The 15,908-nt window shown below is 54.9% G+C and overlaps 1 protein-coding gene across 1 annotated transcript in view; it reads left to right on the top strand.

Moving 5' to 3' along the window:
• ABTB2 (ankyrin repeat and BTB domain containing 2) overlaps window positions 1-15,908 on the top strand; it is a 138,468-nt gene that overhangs the window by 100,593 nt on the left and 21,967 nt on the right. The window contains 2 exon segments of the mRNA XM_006098068.2: window positions 3,544-3,690; window positions 9,442-9,655. Of these exon segments, the coding sequence (XP_006098130.1) occupies window positions 3,544-3,690; window positions 9,442-9,655 (361 nt within the window).

Genomic DNA, 15,908 nt, shown 5'->3' with positions numbered 1-15,908 from the left:
GACAGGTACTTGGAATTTTAAGGGAGTAAAGGAGCAAGACTTTGTTGATTGGATGCGTGGGAGCAGGGAGGGAGTTGATAAGGGTGATGACTCACAGGTCTGTCGTTGGACAACTGGGCAGCTGTGGTGCCGCACTCGCTGTCCTCGGAGAGGCATGGGCCGTGGAGGAGGCGGCGCTTTGGGGAATGAGATAACGAGTTCCCAGATTCAAGGGTTGGGCAACCAGGCTGAGAAGAACGGAGTGACGGAAGAGGATGGTTCTGTGTACACGTTGGGAAATGTGGAGGCTTCGCATGCAGTCGGGGCACACTAGGGCGGCACTGTTTCCACGGAAAGGCTGGGCTTGTGGGAGGAGGCACAGGTGGCTGGGCGCGCTCACTGCCTCACCCTCGGGGCCCCATCTCACCGTCCTGACCTGAGCGATGCTTGTGGGGTTCTCCGCTCAACGGCGCTTGGTTGGGGGTGTCTGTTTGATAAAGGGGTCGAGGGAAACATTCCAGCATGCTTTCTTTTTCATCATGACTAACTAAAATAAGCAGTTTTTTTCCTAGGGATTTTACTAAATAGAAAAAAAATGCCCTTCCTTTCTTTCTTTTCCTTTTCTTTTTTCTTGGAATCTCTTTTTACAGTGACTTTGCTCCAGGTCTGCATCACACAGCTGGGAATTTGTGTGGGGCAAGGAAGGCCTTGAGGTGTTAAGAGAATTTAAAGCAAATATTTTCCATCTCCAGTGAGAACTTCTGAGGAGCGGGCTTATGTGGGAGAGAGGAGAATTTCAATTGGCGTAAAAAAGCGCTTTCTTAAGGAGCGGGTTTGGAAGACAAACTGTGGAACTGCTTGTAGAACGAACAGAAGCAGACAGCCTTCTCTCTCTCAAGTTTCAGGGGAGACCTCCAGGGACCTTGGCCGGAGGTGCCTGGGGACCCATTTGAAGGAAAGTCATATTTCTGGGTCTTTGAAGTTATCAAACCAAGGCCCAAGCAGAACCCCTCTTTTTGCAGATATTCCAGTGCAGTTTAACTAAAGGACATTGGGGGCAGGGGGGCAAAGATTAGCATGTCATTTTATTTCAGAAATCAAGAGTTGACATTTTAGCCCCAGGTCAGTTTCCGACCCTCCATAACTTAGGGCAAGTCACTTAACTTTGGGGAGCCTTGGATTTCTCGCCTGTCAGATGGGGAGGATGGGTACCTCACAAAGTCCTGGGGGCTTCTATGTGATCGTGCAAGTAAGTTATCACCTGCCTGGCACAGAGTCAGCCCTCACTGACAGTCAACGTTATTGACGGTTAACCATGATGACTGCCCTACCAACCTCACCGGAGGAATACGTTACTCGAGGAATAAAGCACTTTGAGGAAGTACTTTTAAGCCTCTTAAGAGCAAAAGGTACTATGCAAAAGCTGTGATGTTATCAATTATTAATAATCGGTTCATAATTACTTTTGCCACAGTATTAAGTGAAAATCCCCGTGGGTGGGTGATGACTGGGAACATGGGGACTATTATTAATGGAGCTGCCAGCTCCTGTTACTAGATCCATTGACAGAACATTTCTCTCTGGGAATCCTTTGACAAATCAGCTGACTTTCCTATTCCCTTGCTGTAAACACTGCAAATGTGATCCACATGTCCCCTGTGTGGTTCCTGGAGATTAATAATAGAGAAGAGAGGAGGAGCCAGCCCGCCTGGGGACAGAGCCGTGTAGGAGCCTTCCTGGTGTCCGGCTGTCCGTGGGGTTAGCTCACGGTGTGTGTGTGCGTGATGTTCTCCCTGGTTCACTTGTTTGAATGTTCCCAGCTTTTCCTAACGGGCACTCCGCTGCCAGCGAGAGTTTCTGCTTTGGAATAGGGCAGGGGGATCCCAGTCACGCCCTCCTCCGCCTCCCACTGGAAACAGCTCTGAGGAAGTGCTTTGCCGGATGTGATGGGAGGGGCCGCTGCCATCAAAAGGGGCAAAGGGAGATGGGCAGTGCCTAGCGGCAGTGAGGCAGCAAGGAGGGCAGGGAGCCGGGTCAAGTGAAGGGCAGGCTGGGAGGGCAGGGCTGACCGGCGGCTGAACCTAAGAGTGGTCAGGATCTGGGTGAGGGGGAGGCCTGCCATGTGCGTTTGACCCAGGAAAGGGACACACAGGGCTCAGCACAGTAGGAGAGCTTGGGAGGTGTGCTCATTGGATCTGGGCTTTCAGAGGGTTGTGTGTGCATGACCTAGAGTTGGTCAGACCCAGGTTCGAATCCCAGCTCTGCTACTTAGTTGACAAGTTGTTCAGTTCTCTGAACGTCCATCTCCCAGTGTGTAACACAGAGACAGCAGTGCCTACCCGGTTGAAAGAAAAATGAGAGAGTGTGAGCAAAGCCTGCATCCCCAGCACACAGTGGAGATGATAGCCACGGCTCCCACAGAGCACTTACTCTGAGCCACACGCTGTCCGAGGGTCGAGGGGCAGCAACTCAGTTCCCCTTCAGGGCCGCACTGCAAGCTGCGCACGTTCCTCATCCCCAGTTAACACACGAGGGGTCGGTGGGAGGCACAGAGATATGAGGTAACTTGCCCGCCATCACGCCGCCCGGTTAAGTGACAGAGCCCGGCTCCGCGGCCCTGTCTCCACCGCTCTCCTGCACGCCCCGTGGCTGTCCTCACCCCCGTCCCGTTTCTGGGTGTAGGACAGGGAGTTCTAAGGCACATCTGGCCACATCCCGGGGCCTCCAGTTATCTCAAGGAATTTGAAGACATTTCCTCAAAACTGACTGATTAAATTCCTGTGGGTTTTTTCCTTAAAAAAAAAAAATCAGGGTGGGTGGACAAAGAGGCATTGATCAAAGAAACAGCCGTCACTAAAAGTTGGGAATGTCTGTGACCACATGCTCTTAAGAACCCACATGTAATTTTAAGCCGGGCTGATTTTGCTTGTCTGGTGCTTTCTAAGAAGCCACACAGTGAGTCTGAGAAATGTACAGGCTGTCCCCCTGGGGGGCTGATGCTGACAGCTCGGCTCCTCGGCCGCTGAAGCGCTAATGAAAAACACTAATTGGGCTTGGCCAACGGCTGGGACGGGACGGGTCCCTTCAGGAGGGGAGCAGGCAGCATCTTTCTCTGTGGTTTCTCCCAAGGCCTCTGGTGGCTTGAAGAAGGAAGGGGGGCAGCACAGGAAGTGAGAGGCTGGGGCGGTGCTGCCCGTTAGGCCGCCAGGTGGAGGTTGACCCTGACACAGCCGTCCCCTGAGCTCCTGGAAGACAGAGCCAGGCCTCCTTGTCACCCCGCGCCGGGGCTGGGCGAGGCACTCTGCAAATGTTCAGTGAGAGCAGAAGTGAAGGAGTGAATGAGTTCCCGTGTGGCCCACCAGCCTCCGTAGCCATTCCTTGTGCAGCTCCCCGTCTCCACTTGGCTCAGTGCCACCTGCGAGCCGGCCACTCCGCGCCCTGGCCCTGCAGCGCTGTCCACGGTGAGAGGCGGCCGTCCCCAAGTGGAGCCTTACCTCTGCCACTGACCCTGCTCTGCCGAGAGCTTCGCTTCCCCAAGGTGACCTTCTGTCTGTCTCCCCACAGGTGTCCTCTCGCTGCCAGCGTACTTCAGCCCCTACAACGGCGGGTCCCTGGGCCAGGACGAGCGCGCCGATGCCTACGCGCAGCTGGAGCTCCGGACCCTGGAGCAGTCCCTCCTGGCCACCTGCGTGGGGAGCATCTCCGAGCTGAGTACGTGGGGCACCCCCTCCAGCTGGCTCCCGGGGAGAAGGCGAGGATGAGGCTGGCTTCTGGGTTCCGGCCTCCTCCGTCTTCACGCTTCTTGCCTTCCCTGGAAGCTCGGTCCTCCCGGGCCAGAGGTCGCCCACTGGTGGCCCACGGTCCCGTGTGGTTTGGCCGCATGGGGCCTTCATCGCACACAGATCTGGGGACACTGGGCTCCACTCCTGCATGGCAGCGACGGGGAGGGGCTGTGGGCAGCTAAGCGGACCTGTGCCCCACGTTGTCACGTACCTCGTTATTCTAGTTGGCCTCTTTCACTCGTTTATTTTACCTGCCAGCCCCCAAAGTAGTGAATTTACCACCAGTATTGTTTTTAAAGGAAAGCACACCTTAAACCTCAACATGAAAAAGGGAAAGTCAAAACAGAGCTGCTCTGGGTGAAGGAGGGCACCTCAGCCCTGCAGCGGCCCTGGCTCCACCAGGACCTCAGGGCTCTGCGGTCAAGGTCACTACCCAGTTATTTGAGAAATCAAACTGCACATTCTTCGTCCTTACTTCTCCCTCACTGTGTCCTGAGGCCACGACCACCCGGCGGCAGCCACACACCCAGGGGCCCTAGCGCACGGCTGGAGCAGATGGCGCTTCACTCAGCCTTTTCTATTTATAATTTCTTGGAGTTTTCTGGCCCCTGAACAGTGAACGGCAAACCTTTCTATTTCTTTAGGACGCAGCTTCCTCCCTTCTTTCTTCCTCCCCTTCCCAGGAAAGGAAACAAAGGTGCCTGGCTCCAGGTCACAGAGCAGATCAGCACTTGGGGCCGGGAGGGAAAGCCAGACGTCCGGCTCTGTCTCCGGGGGGATGGCAGGACGGCCACCTGGGTCCCCTGCCCCTCCAGGGACATGCAGGAAGCGGGCTCGGTGTGTTTGGTAAACTTTCCCGCCCCGAGAACAGGGAGGGATGCACCCAGCCTTCAGACCCCGGAAGGCACCTTGGTTTTATTTTGCATTTTGAACAGTGAGTACCTACTGTGGGCAAGGCACCACATGGAGCACCTCACTCACATGATCTCATTTACTCCTCAAGTGTGTCCTGGTGACAAAGGCTCAAAGGAGCAATGTGATTTCCCCCAAGTCAGGCAGCAAAAGGAGTCAGGGTGTGGGCTCGACTCCCGACACGCCTGCTGTTAGCAGAGCTCTTTCACGTGGGACTGTGGGCTCCCTGGACGTGGCTAGCAGCCCTGCCGCCAGCATTCGGGCAGCTGACGCCGAGGCTGGGCCCTGAGCCTTTGTCCTTCCCCACGCGGCCTCTGTCCATTGCAGTCCACAGCCAGGCCAGGGGGCACTCAGAAACTTCCCTCAGGAGAAGGGAGACAGAGTCCTACTGGTCCTACCTTCTGAAATATGCTCAGATCTTAGTTTTCCCCTTGCACCACTTCCACTGCTACCAACTCAGCCCCAACCAGGGCCATTTAAAACACAAATTGGATTATGTTACCCATCTGCTCAGCATCCCCTCCGTGCCCGCTATGGTTTCCCGGCTCACTCAGTGAAATCTATATCCTCACTAGCCCACGATCAAATATTTGATCTGGCTTTATCTAGATGACCGTGCTCCAGCCTGATTCCCAGCCTTGTGGCCACGTACCTCGCACCCCGGGGCCTTTGCACTAGCTGTTCCCTGTGCCTGTGACCTTCCCCCTAAATGCTCTGCAAGTCTCTGCCCAAATGGCACCTTATTAGGCCTTCCCTGAGCACCCTGCGTGGACGAGCACCCACTCTCATTCCTGTCTTTTCTCTTATGGCTTTGGTTTTTCAAAGCCTTGATCGCCACTTGACATTTATCATCTATTCCCATGTAAATAGTTTGTCACCTTTCATCTGGCCTGTCAGCTTCATGAGAATAGAGACTCTGCTTTTCCCCTTCTGTCCTGTAGCACAGTGATTAGAACAGTACCAGATGCCAGGGGTGTGTGTGTGTGTGCGTGTGTGTGTGTGTGTGTGTGTGTGCACATGTGTGTGTGCACGTGCGTTAGGAGCGGTCCACATCCTGGCCCCGCTGCTCCTCAGGGCAAAGGGAAGAAGCAGCCCCGTAGCCACTTTTCACCGAAAACCAAACAGTCCGTGTCATGCACCGAGTTGCCTGTGCTCCCTCTCACTCTGAAACCAGGGATTTTGCTCATCCCGCTGTGAAGGAGGGAGGAGACAAGGTGGAGGCAGATATTGCAATTTCTCTCTCCGAGACTAAAGATCTTAATGAGGTTAGCGATACTTGGCACCGAGCACCTTGTACCTAAAACCTTACCCCAGGTTTAACAGGCATCAGCTCCCTGCGCTTTGCCAAGCCCAGCCTGCCAGGTAGGTCAAGAAGTTTCTTTCTTGCATCAGGTCCAGCTGCATGGGAACTTGGGCACCTGTATGTTCCTCTGTCCCTCTCTACCCATGAATATGTAGATGGGGGGGAATAAGACACAAACAAAACAAAACCCCTCTTTTTAAAGGCAGCCAGATGGAGGAGTCTGCTGCACTCCAGACTCTCTGCTGGCTTTATTGGTGTTATTGGATGGCACATAATGAGGGTGGGCAGACCACAGTGAAACCTGCAGCACCTCTGATCAAGGCTCTCGTGATTAACGAGCAGCGAGGGCGGGCTTTTCACGCCCCGTGGGTGTTTCTGGGCTTCAGACTGAGGTTTCATTGAGCTTAGGATCAAGTGATTCTCAAGTCCAAGAATTTTCCAGAAGCAGCTCCGAGTGTCCAATCTGGGCCAAGGCTTCTCATACTAGCTGGGGGTTTCATCCACCCTGCCCCCATGCTGCAGACTGAAACTGTAATAAAACACAATAGAAATAAATGTCCAGGAAAGTAAACTAAAAGACATGTAAAATGCAAGCCAATTTTTTTCTTATTATTAGATTAGATAGGCATTGCTATGGAGTTGTTGCTGTTTTAAAATTTCTGAAATTTCTACAATTAACTTGTTGTGACCCGGTAACAGTCTGCAGACCACGCTCTAGGTGGCCATGGCGCAGCAGCCGAGGGCAAGCGGTTGGAACATGGGGCCCCCAGTTCAAGGCCTGGCTGGTTCACAGGCTAGTTGTGCAACTGGGACAAATCATTTCACTTCTGTGAGCCTGTTTCCTCGTCTGTAAAACAGAAATGCCTCCCCTAAGGGGTGGTTGTAAAGACTGAATGCGATTTTCTCTCTTCATGTCTATCACGAAGCCTAGAAAATCTAAGGGGGCGGGAGGAAAAGCCCTCTGGGAGGACAGCCAAAGCGAGCGGCTCTCTTTGGCCATAAATGAGGGGTGCAGAGCAGTGTGCGTTTTTAGATGCCCGATCGGGATTGTCTGGTTGTTGAGAGAGACTGATGACACGTAGCTGGGCTTGGAGCCAAGAAGTGCAGGGACCCCATCTCCTGCTGCCTCCACGGCCTTCCCGAACCTTCCGGGCCTCCCTGTTCCAGTTAGGGAGCCCTTCCGAGCCTCTCCCATTTCTTCCTGGATTTTTTTTTTCTTGCCTGCATTCAGGCTGGAATTGTGTTGCCAACGGTTTCTGCACCAGTAACAAGAAAACAGTCATAAACGTGATTAATGATGACGACTTCCACCTTGTCTGCCTCGGAAATGTTATCTCCACGAGATTTCTCTGGGATGCAAACTGCAGGCTCTGTGACTTCTCCTCCTCATGGCCCCGTGGTCCTGCCAGAAGTGATGGCATTCGGGCCTGGGGAGGCGGGAGCCAGGTTTCAGCTCATTGCACCGACTCAGCTGGTACAACGAGCTGTGCTGAGGCGGCTGCGGGGTGGGGGGTGTCGGTGCCGGTTTCTACCACCCAGGAGCCCGAGGGCAGGGCTGGGAGCTGGCATTTCAGGACCCGGCCTCCTGTCCTGGGAAATGTGGGGCAGCGCTTGACTGCAGCAGAGGTCCTGGGAGGAAGAGCCACAGAACGGCCTGCAGGATGGAGGGATGACAGGAGGAGGCCAGGAATCTTAATGGGGTTGTAGTTAACCTTTGTCAAGTACTTACTCTGTGCCCAGCAGGACGTTGAGTGCTTTCCGCCTGTTATTTATTGGGATCCGCACCATTTTGAGGTTTGCTGTGATGACTCCCGTTTTACAGATGAGGAAACCAAGGCTCTGCTCAGTCACGTGTGTGAGATTGGAAGTAGCAGAGCCCTGACTTGACTCTGGGGTCTATGCTCTCACCCACTTACCTGGTGATTCTCAGACCCCACCGGGCAGTAGACTCGCCAGGGGGACTTTTACAAAGTACAGGTGCCCGGGTCCTGCCCCAGACCCATCAAATCAGAGTCTTGGGGATGGGGGGCATTTGTCAGTAACTTGCTGCCCTCCACCCTCTGGGCCAGGAGGCACACAGCTGCAGGGACGAACAGCCAGGCGTGTGGAGAGGAGTGAGGACCTGGGGGTAGGGGACACGCTCTTTCCCAGTGGAGATCAATTCCAGGGGTGCCATTGTCCCTGCTCAGATAGAGGCCACACACCGTCACTGTGGCTGTCGTGGGAGAACTGGGCGGCTAATGAGCTCAAATCGAGCCCCTGCCCCGACATTGTATGTTGAAATGAAACAGAGGTGCAAGGCTATTTCTTCATTCTCTAAGTGTTTGCTGAGCACCTGTTATGCAGCAGATCCCGGGCAGGGTGCCGGGGACACTGTGGAACGAAGTACCAGACTCTCAGAAGCTGTCGAGTGACGATAAATTGAATAAATGAATGACTTGGTTCTGCCATACATTGAATGACCCTTTACTTGCCAAATTAAAACCTGCATCTTTCTCCCCCCTCGGGGTCAACCATGTCCAGCTGGGAGGAAGCTGGCCCCCTGGGGAGGCCCTGCGTTCCCAGGCCTGAGGAGGATGGAAGGGCGCCACTTGTCCCAGAACCGAGGGGCCCGCAGGTGCCTGGGGCTGCTTCACCCATCCTTTCTCAGCATTGTGGCCGCACACAATGATGGGAGCTTCCTGCCCGGCTGGGGGGATATTGAAAAGGCTGGACTTGGGCAGTAACACAGCACAGGACGACAGCCCAGGCCACAGCTCAGCTCACAGACTGTGGAGTCAAACAGCCTGGTTTCCAATGTAGACCATTGACTAGCCGCCTGACCTTGGCTAGTGAACCACAGCTGGGTGCACCGTGGCCTCCCTGTGAGCAGGGAAATGTGTGGGGTCAGTAAGTGTTTGTTTGCCGCATGAGCCTCCATTTCTTCATCTGTAAAATGGGGGTAATGCGTGGCCCCAGCATGTGAAGGATCACATCAAATCCTCTTTCTAGGAAGGTGAATGCTGAGCACATGGTGCGTGCTCGGCGGATGGTGGTGGTGCTTTTGCTTGACACAAAGGGGATGGAGGCAGCCTCCTGACTGAAGCGCCTGGGCCTTTGCACCAGACAGCACCGGGCGTCCCCTGAGTCTGGCACTGGTTGTGGGCAGCTGGGAGAGGAGGCCCAGAGGGAGTCCCTTGGTCAAAGAGCTGGGGCGAGGCCCGTGGGGTGGTGGAGAGAGTGGGGATGTCGAAAAAGAAACCACATGGGCCTGCACTGTGGAGGGCGGGCCTGCCAGGTGTGTCGTTCAGCTGTGTAGGCAAGACCGAAAGTGAAAGGGAAACCGGCCACGGTGTGTCTAGGTGAGTTTCCACCTCCGCCCAGACTAGACCGTAATTACGAGGCTTTAGCTACAAGCGTCCTTGGGAGAATGTGGGCCATGAACTCAGACTCTGTTTTCTCTCCTCCCTTCTGCTCCCCCTGCAGGTGACCTGGTGTCCCGAGCCATGCACCACATGCAGGGGCGCCGCCCCCTGTGTCCTGGCTCCAGCCCCGCCCGTCAGGCCCGCCAGCCTCCCCAGCCCATCACCTGGTCCCCCGACGCCCTCCACACGCTCTACTACTTCCTGCGGTGCCCACAGATGGAGTCCATGGAGAACCCCAACCTGGACCCCCCGAGAATGGCCCTGAACAATGAGCGGTAGGGATCTTCTTTGGGCTGCACACCTGGTGGGCCGGGTGTCTGTGTGTGTGGACTGACCGGTGGCTGCTTCCCTGCCTGTGAGGAGGCAGCTGGCACCAAGGGGGGACAGGAGGGGGGCTGGGATGCAGATGGGGAAGGCCTGGCCCAGGAGGCAGGGGGGTTGTTTGACCTGGGCTGATGTACAGGGGTCGGTGAGGCTCAGAATGTGAGTTTTGGCCTTGGTCTCGGGTCTGCCAGCTCTTGTGCCCACTTCCTGGGCTCTTGAGAAATTCCGTTGCCTCTTTTCTAAAGTGGGGTGTTCACACCTACCGGGAAAGGTGGTAGAGAATCGCGTGAGCTGGTGCTCCGAGGAAAAGCACTGTGGGCAGGGTCTGGGCGGTAACTGGCCTCCGTCAGTGGTAGCTGCCACCTCTTTGGATGACAGCGATGTCACCGTTAGGGATCTTAGGCACGTTTTTTGCTCCACCCACTCATTTTACAGACGAGACCTGTGGCTCTAGCAGGTGACTCCATCGGCAGGAAGCTAGTGGTTGAAGAGCCCCAGGATCCAGGCCCACTGGCTGCCAGTCTAGTGTTTTCTCTATGGCGTTCCAGCCCTTTCCTGGCCTGGGGCAGGGGGGCTTGGGGTAGGGGGGCCTGGGTAGGGACGCCTGGGAAGGGAGGCCTGGGGTAGGGAGGCCTGGGAAGGGAGGCTGGGTAGGGAGGCCTGGGAAGGGAGACATGGGTAGGGAGGCCTGGGAAGGGAGGCTGGGTAGGGAGGCCTGGGAAGGGAGACATGGGTAGGGAGGCCTGGGTAAAGAGGCCTGGGAATGGCCGCTCAGAACAGATACACAGGTTGTGTGCTGTACAGGGGGCCCAGCGAAGGGCATGAGGGCAGACACACGTGGGGCCATGTCAACCTAAAGACAGGACGCCTTTTCTAATTGATGTCCCGAGTAGTCTTTCTTCTCCAATGTAGTATGACATTTCTTAAAATGTGGTCTCAAGTGTTATCTGGGCTAGGAATACTGCTACTCATACAATTGCTAATACCGCTATTGATATTACTAATATAACCACTGCTACTGACAATAATAATTAATAATGCCAACGACTTACAAACGCCACTGCTAACTATAGCGAGCATCACAGAGCACAAATAGAGACAGATAGCATCGTAAGGGCTTCACTTACCAACTCACATTTCTCCCGCACGTCTGTGGGTCCATGGGGAAGGGGTGTAAGGGTTATGAACAGGGGCTTATGTGATTGAGTCTGCAGCCTAATGAGGGAGGCAAAGGACAGGAGAGAAGGGGACAAATGAGCACAAACCAGCAGACAGTGGCGGAGGAGGCTGGTTGCATGGAAATGTCCTAGGTCGGCCCTCAGACCCTGCAGCCGGCCCGGATCCAGGCCGGCTCTGCCGCTGACCAGCAGACGGGCGTGTCATTTGGCTTCTGTGCCTTGGCCTGTTCTTCTTAGCATGAGAGTGATAGTGCCGCCTCGAGGGGCGTTGTGGGGCTCATTGAGTTAATGCACGTGAAGCACTTAGACTAGTCAGTGCCTGGCACACAGTAGGTCAGCCGTCGTCATCTTCGCCGCCGTCATATTCAGGAGGATGTTTGGAAAGGCTGGAGCCGTGGGGTGGCATCGGGACAGCCTGGGACTGTAACTGGGCCGAGGAGACAGCCACAGGCAGGGCGGCATGGGCGGTGAAAGTCCCGGAAGGACTTTCCTTGTTTCAAAGTGCATATTTCATGACAAATGGATCTACATTTTAAAAACGAAAAAATTAGGTGTGTTTTTTTTTATAAAGTCATCACCAATACTTGTTTATCCAGGTAAATGCTTCTTGGGGGGGCTTTGAGCACCCTCAGAGGCGCCCTGGCTGTGATCGGAGCAAGACTCCTTACCTCTGAGCCTCAGTTTCCTCCTGTGTAACGTGGGGATCTGAGCAGTGCCTACTTCCCTGGGGGAGTCCCCTGTTCTGGGGAAATGCCCCCAACACAAGTGAGGTACACAGCGTGGACAGAGGCGCCTCTTTGTTCCTTTCCAGATGCAGGGGGGTGGGGGGTTCCCCATGAGCACTTTACATAACTAGGAAGCGCCCCAGATAGGCCATGTGCTCAGTCTGAAGAAGGGGGCTCGTTAAGCTTTTGCTCAGCTTGCGAAAGTGTTTTCTTACCAGATAATAGAGATGATGGCACTGGTGGCTTCATTCTACTGACTGGCTCCCTTAAATGCCATTTCAAGAAGATTTGCAACGTTAAGCTCTTTTCTCTTTTCCTCGTCTCCTTTTTTGCATTAAATTTCCATCTGTTTTCCCAAAATGGCAGTAAAAGAAAGAAGAATAGCTGTTGGGTGACTTAAGGACTTGTTTGCATGTGTTCCCCAGACTGGCCCACCCAGTAAACCCTGGAGTGACTTGTTTGTGGTCTGCGTGCACCCAGGAAGCTGTCCCTCCCGCTGCCAGTCATTCTCCATCACCCTCAGAGCACCTTCCTCCTCCCGAAATCACCTTGCTTAGTATTTGCTTACTTACTTGTCTCTAGAATGTAAGTGTCATGGGTCGGCCTTGTTCCCACTGTATCCTCAGCACGTAGAACAGTCCCTAGCACACAGTAGGGCAGTAAAATATTTTGTTCTGTTAGTGAGATAGGCTGTAGAGCCTAAAGATTGGATGCGTTGGGTTCAACGACCTTAATAAGGGGTCTCTGCTCTGCCGTTTACCAGTTATGTACTTTGGGGAAGTTCTTTAACTTCTGAGGCCTTGGTTTCCCCAGCTTTTTAAATGGAAAGTGGCTTGACCTACTTCCAAAGGTTTTTGTGGGATCAAATGAGGTCATGTATTTAAAGGACGTAGCACACAGAGTAAACTCTTCACACATGGTAGCTGCTATTGTTGGTATAATTACTTTTCACAAACCTATGGAAGCACTAGAATAACTAAATCTTGTTTAATGCATAAATAACCCAAAAGCAGTGGTGACTTTAAATATCACAACCCCTCAAAGGCACGTTTCGCCTCCCTCTCATATATGCCTTCTTCAGTCCCTGCCCTCAATTCCCTCTTAACTCAGCCCTGGCAGTAGCCGGGGCCGGAAGACGAGGTAGACCAGATGTCACAGAGGACGAATGCAGTGAGGACTGTTTTGGACAAACACATGTACAGACTTGAGGTTTATCATAACGCACCACCCAAGGATTTCAAAGAACTGAAAACTGGATTTCACCCACCTGTTGGTTCAGAGACCAAGAGTGAGTGGAGCACTTTCTGAAGTTCCTGGTGTTCGGGCCCTAGGCCCCTCACTAGTTGGTTTGGCCACAGACCTACGCGTGGTGGGCTGTCGTGGCTCAGTGTTAAGCTTGGGAGTGATGTGATCTGGTTTATTTTTGCCTGGGCCAGAAGCATCTAGACTAGTGATGGCGAACCTATGACACGCGTGTCAGAGGTGACACGCGAACTCATTTTTTTGATTTTTCTTTGTTAAATGGCACTTAAATATATAAAATAAATATCAAAAATATAAGTCTTTGTTTTACTATGGTTGCAAATGTCAAAAAATTTCTATATGTGACACGGCACCAGAGTTAAGTTAGGGTTTTTCAAAATGCTGAACACGCCGAGCTCAAAAGGTTCGCCATCACTGATCTAGACAAAGCTTTGCAGTTTATAAAGTACTTTAGATGCACAGCAGTCTAACAGACCCTCACATTAGCTCTTGGAGGGAGCCATTGTTGTCATTTACAGGTGAGCAGACCGAGGCCTTGAGAAAGGGTCAGCAGGGCACCTAAGGGCCCAGCGAGGAAGAGGCAGATCTGAGTCCAGGCGGGGAGGCCCGGTTATACTAACACAGTGAATTCGCACGATCCAAGATGATATACCCTCCCGCTGCCCAGGAGCAGGAAGGCAAGATGCTGGAAGCCGGGTCTCTCGGTCAGCACCCCCTCGACCCAGCATGGCTGGTGCAGCTCAATCGCAATGACTCCGAGCCTCTTCTCCAACAGACTTGAGTTCGCTGGTCCTGGGTGGCCAGCCTGAGGGTGGGCATCTATCTGTCCAGCATCCAAAAAGGAACAGGCCAGGGATTGGAGCAGACAAAGGAAGTGGCGGTGCCAGGTAACGGGCTGGAGACGGGACAGGATCCTGGCCCCGCCGCTGACAAGTGCCCTGGGAAGCTGCCCGCTGCATATGACTTCCTGCCCCATTGTTGGGCCCACCGGTCCTCGCAGGGGGAACTGCCAGGCCCCGGGGCCTCATTCGTTCGGAGTGTTTTTCTAACCCGGCAGCAACAATCCCCTTTGTCTGCTGGAAAATCCCTGTGCGGAGAACTGAACTTCCTTTCTTAAGGAAGGTCCCTTCGGAGGCTGAGCGGTTGGCTTTCCAGACCTGAGGCTGGGGCAGGAGAGCTCCGGCGGTACCTGGCGTCAGGCCGGGCTGCCGCTGGCCTGCTCCTGCTTGCCTGACAGGCAGCTCTTAGTTTTTCCTCCTCCCAGTAGACCAGCCGCCTCCGACAGCCGTCCGTGCCCCGCTTGCTACTTGAATATTTGAGAGTTGGGGGAGAAGGCTCTTTAGGGGTCCACGTGCACCCTCTGACTTCGGGGCCCAGGCCAGCCTCCCGTTCCCGCTGGCATCCGGGCTGATGGGGCTGTGGGTGCAGGAGCTGGGGTTTGGGCGGAGCAGGGAGGTGGGCCCACTGAGGGGAGCCTTCTGTCCACCGTGCAGGCTCAGCATTTTGTGGGGGGCAGTGTGGTCTCATGAAAGACCCGAGAATCTTTTTTTTTTTAAGAGTCAGACACATCACCATGGGCGAGCTATGTGACCTCGGACATGTCTCCAAACCTCTCGAAGCCTCGGTTTCCACGTTTGTAAAATGCAGACTAGTGACGATTCCTGCCTCGCGGGGTGGATGCGTGAGAGGGTCATGTGTGCACAGTGACCTCATGCTTACTCGGCACATCCAGGCCCTCCACACCTCCCAGCAGGGGGGCACTGCTGCCCAGAAGGCCATGCCGGGGTCCTGCCTGAGGCTGCGGCTGGGATGTGGGTGCAGAAAGCAGGGTCGGGCCCCGAGAACGCGCACCATCTTCTCCTCTTTCTCTGGTTGGTTGGGTCAAAGCCACTCATTGCCATCGGGAATTTCCCCCCTTCACTGTGCATCTCTGTTAGGCCTCCAGAGCCCCATGCCCCTCCTCCTTCTAGAAGTTTCGGGAGACTCTTTACCTGACAGTGAGACTAGGTCATCTCTCTGCCTTAGACTGTGGGACGTGGGGGAGGTAGGTGCTGTGTGATTTCACTCAGTGAATCCAGACAGGAGTTCCGACCCGGAAACCCTAAGCAAAAGCCTCAGCCACTCCGCAGCTGGTGTCCGGGGTAAATGAAGCCGCCGAGCCCGCAGGTTAGTCCTTGCACGCCTGCCTCGTTGGCAGAGGCGGGTGCTGGTGACAGTGCCCTTGGGGGGCCGTGCGTTTGAACAGGTCGGAGGCCTTCTGTCTGGCTGCCATCTGGTGCGAGAGCGTGTGGTCTCTGCCAGCCACCGCAGACGCCGGGCACGGCTGCAGGAGGCCGGTCTCCTGCACATGGCAGCAGTGAGCCCCGTAGGTGAGGTGTGGCCTGCGGCAGGGGGGGCCGCACCCCAGCAGAGAGGAGAGAGGCCTGCTTTCCCACCACTGCATTCCAGGTGTGTGGGCAGCAGCGATACCTGGCCTGCTGGACCAGCTGCTCGCCCGCCCAGCCGCTGAGCTGGGAGCTTTGGCCTGAGAAATGGGTCAGGGGCCCCGGACCTCAGAGCACCCAGGGCCCTCCCTGCCGTGTGAGAAAGGATGGGGGGGCGTGAGAAAGGGTGGAGGGGCAGTGGCCTGCGTGCCATCTCCCCTGGAATCTCTACCACCCCGCCCACATGAGATGCCACCCTGGTGTCAGGCCCAGTTACCAAATCATGGCTGTGTCCCCTCCACCGGGGCCCAAGGGCACAGGGACATGTGCAGAACCACATCTTCCCTCTCCCTCCTGAGAGGCTCGATCCCAGCTCCCCGCTGCCCTCCCAGAGGCTGCCTCACCCCAGTCAGCCACACTGCCCCAGGAGGCCGGGCCCCGCAGAAAATTCTCCCATGAAATGGTCGCCTTGTTGTCTGGGCGGTGTGTGTGTTTTTTTCCTAAAGAAAACCACTTGCCAGCACCCAGGCCAACTCAAGCCTCCAAGAGTGGAAGACAGAGCGGCTCCCCATTTCACGAGCTCAGGGGCCTGACCCAGAGCTCTGGAGTAAGAGC

The sequence above is a fragment of the Myotis lucifugus genome, unplaced genomic scaffold (genome assembly GCF_000147115.1).
Source record: "Myotis lucifugus unplaced genomic scaffold, Myoluc2.0 scaffold_218, whole genome shotgun sequence".
Classification (NCBI taxonomy): Eukaryota; Metazoa; Chordata; class Mammalia; order Chiroptera; family Vespertilionidae; genus Myotis; species Myotis lucifugus.
The sequence above is the reverse complement of the archived record's forward strand: the minus strand, read 5'-3'. Positions and strand labels throughout refer to the sequence as shown.